The 12,832-nt window shown below is 42.9% G+C and overlaps 1 protein-coding gene across 2 annotated transcripts in view; it reads left to right on the top strand.

The window, feature by feature from the left end:
* The window catches only part of RASSF5 (Ras association domain family member 5), a 109,425-nt gene that overhangs the window by 47,517 nt on the left and 49,076 nt on the right, over positions 1-12,832 (top strand). The window contains exon 1 of one of the 2 annotated variants that reach the window (XM_044288458.1): positions 11,311-11,671. The exons of the other annotated variant lie outside the window; for it this stretch is intronic. Within the exon in view, the coding sequence (XP_044144393.1) occupies positions 11,567-11,671 (105 nt within the window). The 5' untranslated portion in view covers positions 11,311-11,566. Of the gene's footprint in view, positions 1-11,310; positions 11,672-12,832 lie in introns of those variants that run through there. 2 annotated transcript variants of the gene reach the window in all.

Raw genomic sequence — 12,832 nt, forward strand, 5'->3', positions numbered from 1 at the left:
TCAGCTCTCATCAGCGTTCCTGGAAGTAATCCTCGTTCCTCTGGATCAGCTTCACTTAGCTGCAGCTCTGGTCACTGAGGGATACTCTCACACCTGGATGCCATTGGATCCTCTGCTGACACAGTTCCTCAGTAGAGATGTTGCGAACATAAAATTTTCAGTTTGCAAACGGCGAACGCGAATTTCTGCAAATGTTCGCGAACGGGCGAACCGTGCGAACTGCCATAGAATTCAATAGGCAGGCGAATTTTAAAACCCACAGGGACTCTTTCTGGCCACAATAGTGAATGAAAAGTTGTTTCAAGGGGACTAACACCTGAACTGTGGCACGCCGGAGGGGGATCCATGGCAAAACTCCCATGGAAAATTATGTAGTTGACGCAGAGTCGGGTTTTAATCCATAAAGGGCATAAATCACTTAACATTCCTAAATTGTTTGGAATAACGTGCTTTAAAACATCAGGTATGATGTTGTATCGATCAGGTAGTGTAAGGGTTACGCCCGCTTCACAGTGACAGACCAAACTATGACAGACCAAACTCCCCATTTAACGCACCGCAAACAACCGCAAACAGTCCATTTGCACAACCGCAAACTCGCCATTTGAACAAGGTTGGATACCAAGCTAGCCATGTCCTGTTCCTTGTCCTCACTGATGTCATCGAAGGTCTCTTCCTCCACCCAGCCACGTACAACACCAAGGGTCCCCGAAAGGTGACAACAAGCCCCCTGGGACACCTGCTGTGGTTGGTCTTCCACCTCCTCAAAGCCACCATCCTCCTCTGACTCCTCTTCTTTAGACTCCTCTGTCTGCATTGCTGCAGGTCCAGCAATCGACGACGACAAGGCTGCTTCTGGTGGTGATGGTGACCACAACTCTTCCTCTTCAGGCTCATCTACGGCCTGATCCAGCACTCTTCGCAGGGCATGCTCCAAAAAAACGCATATGGGATGAGGTCGATGATGTTGCCTTGGGTTTGACTGACCAGGTTTGTCACCTCCGCAAAAGGATAAGTGAGCCTACAGCCATCGTGCATGAGCGTTCAGTAACGCGGCCAAAAAATCCCCAGCTCCGCAAAGGCTGTTCTCTTTTTTTTTATTAAAAAAAAATCTGTTCTTACCAGTTTAATCTCTGTTTTGTCCCCTATCAGGGGCCGGTGTGTGGAATAGATTTTAGGCACCGGGAGATGGAAAAAGATGCTTGGTCTGTCCTCTTACTTCCAATTTGGGGCACTGCGTGTGCGCCGTGCCATGTACTGTGCAATCCCAATATGAGTGGTATGTTAAGTAGTACTATTCCTATCAGTTTAATCCCTGTTACGTCCCCTATCAGGGGCCGGTGTATGGAATAGATTTTAGGAACCGGGAGATGGAAAAAGATACTTGGTCGGTCCTCTTACTTCTAATTTGGGGCACTGCGCGTACGCCGTGCAATGTACTGTGCAATCCCAATATAAGTGGTATGTTAAGTTGTACTATTCCTATCAGTTTAATCCCTGTTACGTCCCCTATCAGGGGCCAGTGTATGGAATAGATTTTAGGAACCGAGAGATGGAAAAAGATGCTTGGTCGGTCCTCTTACTTCCAATTTGGGGCACTGCGCGTGCGCCGTGCAATGTACTGTGCTAACCGATAAGAGTGGTATGTTAAGTAGTACAATTCCTATCAGTTTAATCCCTGTTACGTCCCCTATCAGGGGACGTGTATGGAATAGAGTTTAAACAACCGCAAAGAGTTGTCAATAGTTGACACACTCATGATATAAATTTTATTCCTCTATGCGTCAATCTTGGTGAAGTGATGACTGTGCTCGTGCGCATGTTTGGCAGGTTGCAGGCGATGGCGGTTTTTCAAAGCCTATGGTCGTGCTGAGGTAGTTCAGTGACAGTTAAGTGACCCAGAAAACAATGATTCTGCAGTGTGGGCCCATTGTTGGCCTAGTAGGCTTTAATGATCACCTTAGATGATCACAAAGAAAATTAATGTTTTTTCTATGCAAAATTATCCAGCCACCCAGTGGCCACCCAGTACAGGTCGTTCTCCTTCAGCCTTTTTATACGAGGGTCCCTCAACAGGCACGACAGCATGAAAGACCCCATTTGCACAAGGTTGGATGCCGAGCTACTCATGTCCCGTTCCTCATCCTCACTGATCTCACTGAAGGTCTGTTCTTCCCCCCAGCCATGTACAAAACCACGGGTGCCAGATAGGTGACAACGGGCACTCTGGGATGCCTGCTGTGGTTGGTCTTCCTCCTTCTCAAAGCCACATTCTTCCTCTGACTCCTCTTCCTCAGACTTCTCTTCCAGCGTTGCCGCAGGTCCAGCAAGCGATGCTGATAAGGCTGTTTCTGATGGTGATGGTGACCACACCTCTTCCTCTTCACGCTCATCTACGGCCTGATCCAGCACTCTTCGCAGGGCATGCTCCAGGAAGAAAACAAATGGGATGATGTCGCTAATGGTGCCTTTGGTGCGACTGACTAGGTTTGTCACCCCCTCAAAAGGACGCATGAGCCTACAGCCATTGCGCATGAGCGTCCAGTAACGTGGCAAAAAAATACCCAGCTCCGCAGAGGTTGTCCTAGCACCCCGGTCATACAAATACTTGTTGACGACTTTTTCTTGTTGGAGCAGGCGGTCGAATATTAGGAGTGTGGAATTCCGTGTCGGGCTGTCGCAAATCAAGCGCCTCACTGGCATGTTGTTTCGCCGCTAAATATCTGAAAAGTGCGCCATGGCCGTGTAGGAACGCCTAAAATGGCCACACACATTCCTGGCCTGCTTGAGGACGTCCTGTAAGCCTGGGTACTTATGCACAAAGCGTTGTACGATCAGATTCAACACATGTTCCATGCACGGCACATGTGTCAACTTGCCCAAATTCAATGCCGCCAACAAATTGCTTCCGTTGTCACACACCACTTTGCCGATCTCCAGTTGGTGCGGAGTCAGCCACTGATCCACCTGTGCGTTCAGGGCGGACAGGAGTGCTGGTCCGGTGTGACTCTCTGCTTTCAGGCAAGTCAACCCCAAGACAGCGTGACACTGTCGTATCCGGGATGTGGAATAGCCCCTGGGGAGCTGGGGGGGTGCAGTTGATGTGGAGCAAGACGCAGTAGCAGAAGAGGACTCAGCCGAGGAGGTTAGCGAAGAGGATGGAGTAGGAGGAGTAGAGGAGGTGGCAGCAGGCCTGCCTGCAAGTCGTGGCGGTGTCACCAACTCCTCTGCAGAGCCACGCATTCCATGCTTGGCAGCCGTCAGCAGGTTTACCCAATACGCAGTGTACGTGATATACCTGCCCTGACCGTGCTTTGCAGACCAGGTATCAGTGGTCAAGTGGACCCTTGCCCCAACACTGTGTGCCAGACATGCCATGACTTCCTTTTCCACAATAGAGTAGAGGTTGGGGATTGCCTTTTGTGAAAATAAATTTCGTCCGAGTACCTTCCACTGCGGTGTCCCAATAGCTAAAAATTTTTTGAAGACCTCAGACTCCACCAGCTTGTATGGTAAAAGCTGGCGGGCTAAGAGTTCCAACAAGCCAGCTGTCAGACACCGGGCAAGGGGGTGACTCTGTGACATTGGCTTCTTACGCTCAAACATTTCCTTGACAGACACCTGACTGTGGGCAGGTGAGAGGCGGAGTGGCGGATGGTTGAAAATGTATCTGTGCACGATTACATTTGAATACCGGAACACAGTTACCAAGTCCCGCGATATCTCTGGAAGAACACGCGATCCAAAACAGAGAGCGAAAAAAGTGTTTGTTTTTAAATGCAAGCTACTTTGACACCAGATATGAGTGGTGGCACTGGGCACTGGCAGTAGTGGGCACAGTACACGCTGTATGCCTGACACACAAGCTTGCAGGCAACTGCAATTATATTACAGTGATTTTTTATTTATTTTTTTAATGTAATCTACTGTGACACCAAATATGAGTGGTGGCACTGGGCACTGGCAGTAGTGGGCACAGTACACTCTGTAGGCCTGTCACAAACACTTGCAGGCGACTGCAATTATATTACAGTGAAAAAAGTGTTTGTTTTTAAATGCAAGCTACTGTGACACCAGATATGAGTGGTGGCACTGGGCACTGGCAGTAGTGGGCACAGTATATGCTGTGGGCAGGCAACTGCAATTAGATTACAGAGAAAAAAAAGCAGACTGATGCACTAGCCCTAAAAAGGGCTTTTTGGGGTGCTGTCAGGACGCTGTCCTTACAGCAGATCAGATGAGTCTTGGCCTAGCTATCAATTTCCCTATTAAATCAGCAGCAGCTGCATTTGTCCCTGCTCTCACTAACACTGAAGCTTCAGAATGAATCTAAGATGGATGCTGTCCTTACTTTTTGCTAGGAGGTGGGAGGGTCTGGGAGGGAGAGTATGCTGCTGATTGGCTGGAATGTGTCTGCTGTCTGTGAGGTACAGGGTCAAAGTTTGCTCAATGATGACAAATAGGGGGCGGACCAAACATCGCATACGTGATGTTCGCCGGGAACTGTTCGCCGGCGAATAGTTCGGGACTTCTCTATTCCTCAGTCTCAGCTCCCTCTAAGATGACTGCTTCCTTTCTCTTCCTCTCCAAGCTCTGTGTAACTCCACCTCTTATGAATATGGAAATATATTCAGTCTGTAGCTGTGTTTAGGAAACAGTGGCATCTTGTGGCCAAACAGCAGAATGTCAGTCCAGATCATTTAATTTAATCTACACAAACAGTGTTCAGACAAGGGGAGCTGTTTCCTCATTTCACATCTACACTTCATAGCTGCATAGCTGAAGGAACTGCTATTACATCATAGTCATGTGATCTTTTCAACAGTGGAAGTGGTGGTAGGACCTGTGATGAGGTCACCATCATGTGACCAGTGCAGAAAAAGGCAGCGCTCAGCAGTGGAGACCTGTGGTGCATGGAATGAATGTAAGTGCCACAGAAATGCTGGGATTTGTGGTTCTCCCCTATTAAACCTCCTCCCTGCTTAGTGGGAGGGAAATATGTTATTTAACTGGGACTGTATGTGAGAGGGGTGTTATTTAAATGGGACTGTATGTTATAAAAGACTGAAGAGAAAACTTTGTGGCACTCTTTTGTAGATACGCTACTGGAAGTCGGGTTCCTACCCCGTAGAAACTAGAAGAATATAAACTCCAGTTTATGCGATTTTACGAGTTGTATTTAATAAGAAATGCGGTAAATCATATATGCGTGACGTTTCGGCCACAATCCGGCCTTAATCAGACTGGTACCGCTTATGGAACTATTCGGATTGCGGGCGCACGTTCATAATGGCGCCTCATCACTAATAGCAAAACGAAATCTGCATCACCTGAACGTGCGCCCGCGATCTGAACAGTTCCATAAGCGGTACCAGTCTGATGAAGGCCGGATTGTGGCCGAAATGTCACGCATATATGATTTACCGCATTTCCTATTAAATACAACAAATCAAATCGCATAAACTGGAGTTTATATGCTTCTTGTTATTGAAGACTGTAAGAAGGAGATATGTTATTTACATGGGACTGTATGCTATAGAAGACTGTAAGAAAAAGATGTTTTTTTTTACATGGGACTGTATGTTATAAAAGATTGGAGGGAGATGACTGGTGTTATTTACATGGGAATGTATATTATAGAAGACTGGAGGGTAACGAGTGATGTTATTTACATGGGACTATGTGTTGGAGGGGTGAAGTAGGGGATTTCAGTTTTTTACATGGGACTGTATGTTATAGAAGACTGTAAGAAAGAGAAATGTTTTTTTTTTACATGGGACTGTATGTTATAGAGAACTGTAAGGAAGAGAAGTTATTTACATTGGACTTGAGGAAGAGAACTGGTGTTATTTACATGGGAATGTATGGTATAGAAAACTGGAGGGAGAGGATGGGGGGGCACTACAGAGAAGATTATAATTAGAGATGAGCGAATTTCCGCTTATGAAATTCGTTCACACTTTGTTTGTTGGTTAAAGGTGAACTGCGTTATGGATTCCGTTACCATGGACCATAACGTAATTCTATGACAGAATGCCTTAAGAGAGATTCCGTTATTCATTCTGTCATAATAGAAATCTATGGGCTGCAAAACGGATCCGTCAAGTTCCGTTATGCAGAAGAAACTTCTATTATGATGGAATAAATAATGGAATGCCTCTAAAGGCATTCCGTCATAGAATTGCGTTATGGTCCGTGGTAACGGAATCCATAACACAATTCACCTTTAACCAACAAACGAAGTGTTAACGAATTTCAAAATATGAAATTCACTCATCTCTAATTATAATAACTTTGGAACCGAACCCGAGTTCGGGAAATGTTTTTTTATAATACAAATTAATTTCAAATTCATTAATGAAGTTATTACCTGAAGTCTCACAAGACTTTGCGAAACAATAACTTCAGCTCATCGGAGCCAATACATTCTAATACTGTACGGAGCTCCTGCTCCGTACAGTATTGGAACAAAGTTTTATGCGAATCGACTTTGGATGTTTCATTCAAAGTCGATTCGCTCATCCCTACTCAGAATCACTGATGGAAATCACTGACTAAACACTGATGTGTGAATAAGGCATTAAAAAGAAAGAAGATGAGGACAAATTAGCATTTAAATGGGTTACCTACCGTATATAGTTGATGTAGAAAAATAAAATCTTGAATAATTAAATAAAATGTAGACTATAGAGCTGAGCGTCTGTTGAGCAGTAAATTAAAGCGGCTGCGTTTTATCTTCATTTTGACAGAAGGTTCCACATAATATTAATGACCCCAATCCTAAGCATTCAGTCTGAGAACTTTTCTCATCCATCACAATCACTCACCTAGCTTGTCCTGGCCTGAACGCATCCTCTTCAAGACCCTGTAGACAAAATTTGCACCTTGTAAAAATGGAAAGCAGCAGAAGTAGAAGGCCTGTTTTATGTGACGCATGACAGGTTTTATTAAGGGTGAAGGCTGTAAAAGTATGATGATGATGGATCCTGTTTACTTCTTATCATCATTTTAAACCACACTAATAACAAAGCGAAGTCAAAGCGATGCAAGAACTACTTTTTATTTCCCCTTTTTACAGCATTGTATTAAAAGGGTTTTCCAGGGTTACAATATTGATGACCTATCCTCAATATATGATCAGTTGGGGTCCGACACTGCCACTGATAAGCTGTTTGAAGAGGCTGCAGCACTCCAGGGGGCACTGTGGCCTCCTCACAGTTTATCAAGCACAGCGCTGTACATTGTAGTACTGCAGTACAGGCCCACTCACTTGAATGGGACTAAGCTGCACAAAGGCCATGTGATCGACGAGCCTAATATCACTGGCCTCTTCAAACAGCTGATCTGCAGTAGTGCCAAGAGCTGAATCTCCACCCAATCAGGAATTTCAGCAAGAGAACTGTTTTTAATTTAAGTAGGTTCTCAGGTAATGATTTAAAATGGCCACCAGCAACCTGTCCTAGAACATAGGCCTAGGGGCTTAGGAGGTGGGGCCTCACTACACACAGCACTGCTCTACAGTAGATAGTAATGATGAGATCCTGCCTACGTTATACCATCATGACTGAGCAGCCTGACAGGAAAACTCACTGATATATAGTCAATGCAAGTGCCAGAGTGTAGTAAAGTTCCCTCGCCCACATAGGCAGCTCTGCAAGTGGAGGCGACTAGTCCTGCTCACATTCTAGTACAGGTTTCTGGCAGCCATTTTAAATCACTTCAATTGACCTCTTCCCTCTCCCCCATCTCCTCCAAACCCATCCCCTTCACACATGAACAGTTTTTAGTGCAGTGTTGGCTGGCCACCCTACCATTTATCAGTAGTATGTATGTGGTCTACTGCATATTCATCCTATACCTCTCTTATCAGACATACAGTATATTACATTGGTTACACTAGAAAGGCAGGAGCTCATTATATTGCTGCACCTACTAAATTATTTATCTTTGTTTGTAGTTCTTGAATTGTGCCCCTCGCTGTGCCATATTATCCAATAGCCTACAGTTTTTATAAGAATGCTCCTGTGGATTGATAACTTTATATTATTGAATTGCTTTTAGGGAACTCTACAATATATTTTCTATAAACTGTGACATACTACTACACAATGGTGGTGTCACAGGCTATTTAAGGATTGCTATTACTTGGTCTAAGTTCACAGTACGTCAGGCTGAACTTTATGGGCTACTAAGCCAAGTTTTTTTTCTAGTCGTGTTTTAACCTATGACAAACATATATCCGTGGGTGAGAATGTTATCACCCGTACTGCTAGCAGCCTCTCCGGATGTTCTACGTAGAAACATTTCTGCTCGGTTTTTGCAAGAGGAAGTTAAGAAAGGTACAATAAGCTTACACACAAGGTCTATGTGTGTTTAATTTAGTGTTTATATAGGGCAGTAAAAAGCCTATGAAAACTGAATTTACTACAACTGCAACAATAACAACAGCCACATCCACCATAAAATACGTTTTAAATCAATGTAAGAATTAGGTTGAAAACTTAATGAACATTTTTCAGGGTTCACTTAAAAGGGATTATCCATGAACAACATTTATCAACTGACCACAGGATAGGTTATAAATGTCAGATTTCTAAGGTGGGATCCTTGCCAAGCACGAGAGTGATCGTCCCAATTTCTTAGCTGTGGCTATGCATGTACACAACTACTCTAAATAACTTTTATGGAACGGATGGAGATAGCTGACCTCGGCTTTCTAGAGCAGTAGTGTACATGAATGACCACTGATCCATTCCAACATGGCACTCTGGACCCCTTTCTTGTAATCTTTTGGTGGACCTGCGGGCCAAACCCTTAAAGTGGATTTTATAATTGAAAAACAAAGTAAAAAATTGTGGGAAATAAGTTTCACTCTATTGTAGCCTACAGATAATGTGTTGTATTATACTCGTTGTCTAAAGTAATACAGCTTGTGAGAAACCTTTATTAAAGAGGTTCTCCAGGATTTTAAAAAATGAAAATACTTAAATATTATTTTATAATATATTCACAAATACCTTTCATTACTTAGAATGGCTTGTTTTGTCTAGGGAGCAATCATTAGGAGAAATAAAATGGCCACCGTCCTATTCATACACACAAAATCTGTCCTAATCACACAGGAGGACAAATTACTTCACCACAATGAGCCATAGTGCTGCCTCATCCTCCTCTCTGCTCTTCTTGTCAGGAATTATGATCCTGAATACAGGTGAATCTCTGTGGGAATAGAAATGAGGAGACATGAGAGGGGGGTGGGGTGTGGGTAATGAGCAGCAGCAATTGTATGCAGTCTCCATTACCACAGCAACACATTACCACAGCCTGTCCTGTCCATCCTCTCTTTACTTCATGTCTCTTCATGAACTAAATTCTCCTGAGATTCAGCTAAAGTTCTGATAATCTGTATTCAGGATCATAATCCCTGACAAGTAGAGTAGAGAGGATGTGGCAGCTCTTTACATGAGTGTTGTAAAGTAACTTGCCTCATGTGTGATCAGGACAGGTATAATGTAATATTTAAGTATTTTCATTTTCTTAATTCCCAGAGAACACCCTTTAGGGTGGCCATACAGATTAGTCTAAAGTTGATTAAAATGATTTCAACCAAAACAAACGTTCTTCAGTTAAATTTAACAACAAATGATCGTTTTAGCCAAGAGATAATAGACCATTTTCATCTCATAGTCAGACAAAAGATGTTTCCTTCAAAGAAAGATCATTTGTGGACGAAAGATCTTTCTTTGAAAGTCTGTTTCTAAAAAGATATTTTGTCCATCGCCTGATTTCATTAAACATGTCGTGCACGGTCAGTTTGAACAACTATAATGGCCAATATGGTCTAAAATTTGTATGGTCGTGTCTGCGAAACAATCGTTCTCCAGATGTTTGTTCAACTGCTGTTCAACTATCAACTGACTTCTATCTAATGTGCATGGACAGCTTTAGAGATAGACAGCACAATAACACTATTGCTATTAGATACAGGATATGTAGGCTGTTAAACAACATCTTTACCGAGCATTTGTTTCCAGTCTTTTCTGTCTAAGAATTTGTAGCACGGTGGGGCTCTGTAAGTCTATATAGACTATATAGATTGGCTTATCCTGAGATTAGTTGGGCCAAATTTTGCCAAGGGGTCTTCTAACCTCTGTGCACACCAACATAACATTACCAGGCAAGGTAGAAGACTATGCACATGAACATAAAGAACTATCCTAATGATAGCAGAATAGTGTTTAGCGAACTTGTGTTTCAAGTTTGGTGAACAAGGTTCGGGTTTGGGTTATCGAAGAATTCTGTTATGGATTCTGCTACCACGGACCATAACTTATGGTCCGTGGTAGCGGAATCCATAATGCAGTTCTTAGATAACCCAAATCCCTAATGCCGGATTATTCTGTCACTGTCACAGGGGAGCCTAGCTCTGCATTCAAGGGTTCTTTCTATTGAAAATATATTTACGAAAAAAATAGTAAGACCATTTGAAGGGTTCTATAAAGTGTACTGCATGCTTTTACTCTCAAATAGCTACCAAATATCTGGATATTTTGGGGGTGAAAAACAAAGAGGTTCCAGTCATATTAGGAGTCTAATGATTACTTCTGAAGTATTGTATGATATGTCTGAAGATTCTAACACTGGATTTACACTTAAAGGTCATGTATGTTCACAATATACGGTCGGCAGCAGTTTAGCATTAGGCAGCAGCAGAATCTAGGGGTTAAAGTTTCTGACTACCACTTCCCCTTATGAGCATTGGGAGGAAATGGTAGATTATCATAATAAAAGTAGCTGTCTAAATAATCTCAGGCCAAATAAAATGTTAAATAGAAATATTCTAACCCTAGCATATGATTGTCATTCACAATAAGAAACTGGGTGACTAGCTCATGAACACAGTTTATTAAAAATTCTATTTTTTTTTTATTCTATGCAATACCTTATTAATGCAGATGCTAAAAAGGTATGTGGTTCATGTACATACCACTGACAATGAATCTGTGGTACAATTCTTTCATTACGTATACACAAAATCCCCTCTAAAAGTTTAAGAAAATTCCTGAGTAAACTGAAGAACAGAGGCTGAATTCATGAATAAACCCCCCAGATAAGAGAAAATCCCTGTTGAGAAGACTGTAGAATTCTGGTAATGTTACACACAAGGACCTTTATAGGCCTACAAGGCTGTATCTCCATATACCTCCTATCGCATCACCTAGAAATCGCAGCTTAGAGAAGGGACATAAGGGAAGTGGTTTAACAGAAATACAAACTGCATTAGAGGAGGAGGGAGGAGGCAGAGGAAGGAGAGGCTGAGAACTACAGAGCTCTGTTTCCACCGGCTGATAGCCCAGCAGCAGCAGCAGATAGTGTCAGCCAGCCGTGCAGGTACCTAAAGAATGGCAGGAGCAGCGCGGTACCTGTGCTAGCCTCACCGCTCTATTGTGTGTGCAAGGGGAGAAAGGCAGGAGACTGGCTCTAATAGTACACACACTGAGGATATGGTGTACACCATATTGACTATTGACTCCCTATAGCTGGTTCTTTCATCACTGAGGTGCCAATGACAGTCAGCGGAAGTATGAGCAGTGGCTACTGCAGCCTAGAGGAAGACATTGAAGACTATTTCTTTACTGCCAGAGAGAACCTGTCCAGGAAGACTGTAAAGGTAATGATACATATCAGTGTGATGATGTTAGTGTGGTGCCTGCCCATGTGCCTTGTGTGTAATGGGAGCAATATGCTGCTGACTGAAAACAGTTTGTATCTGTCATGTGTATCATATGTTTGTTAAGAAGTGTCCTCAAGGATAGGGTTGAAGTGTCCCCTGTGGAAAACGGGGCAGGGGCATGTGACGTTTTGCACTGGGTCATGTCCTCTCTACAGAAGGAAGTTTGCAGTACAAGGCCCATGTAACAATGTAATGTACTGGTACATGATAAATAATAAGCCTTTGCAGCAATATTTTTTGTCTTCGATACCAGAAATAGTTGTTAAAATCATATGTACCATTTGGGGAAATGATCAGATGTGTTAAAATTTGTAATGGCTGTTTCCTGTTACCGTGTAATTGTGACACGTATTTCCTAATCTGATGACCATAATTCAGAGTGAGGCACATTACACATACTGGTTATTGCTTCTTTATGGGTAATGATGTGTATGGAATCATTTCAATCAGACATTTCAATCATCATTTCATTTCAAATAGACATTTAGTTTATGGGATACTTAATATATTTACACTGATAAATATAAAATTCTGGTACTGCATAGCAGCCAATAGGATTTCCGCTCATGGTATTTAGAGGTTCTGATTGGTTTCTACTGTTATCATCTCGATACTTTTTTGTTCCCTATTGCTTTTTTGACGAATTGGATTAATATTGTGTAGATACCATAACAACTCTGACTTCTCAAAGCATGGACTCGCAATACTTCTGAAAGTGTTCTGCTAGGTGAGGCCTGTATGGATCAGACTTGTTATTCCAGCAAACAGGACACATGCACAATCAGAGTGAGATCTGGGGAATTTGGGGGCCAAGTCAAAGCACTGAACACTTTGTTACGTTCCTCATACCATTTGAATTCTATTTTTCAATGTAGCAGGGCTGTTTATCCTATTGCAATAGGCCACTGCCATTAGGGAATACTGTTGTCAAGAAGGTGTGTATTTGGTCTGCAGGTGGTATGTATCAAATTAACATTATCATGAATACCAGAACCCTAGGTTCCCTGTTACACACCTTACTGCAGATGATGTAGCTACACTTAAGCTTCAACTGGAAACGAACTACCGTATCTTTCGCCCTATAAGACGCACCAGCCC

Source organism: Bufo gargarizans, chromosome 3 (assembly GCF_014858855.1).
Source record: "Bufo gargarizans isolate SCDJY-AF-19 chromosome 3, ASM1485885v1, whole genome shotgun sequence".
Classification (NCBI taxonomy): domain Eukaryota; kingdom Metazoa; phylum Chordata; class Amphibia; order Anura; family Bufonidae; genus Bufo; species Bufo gargarizans.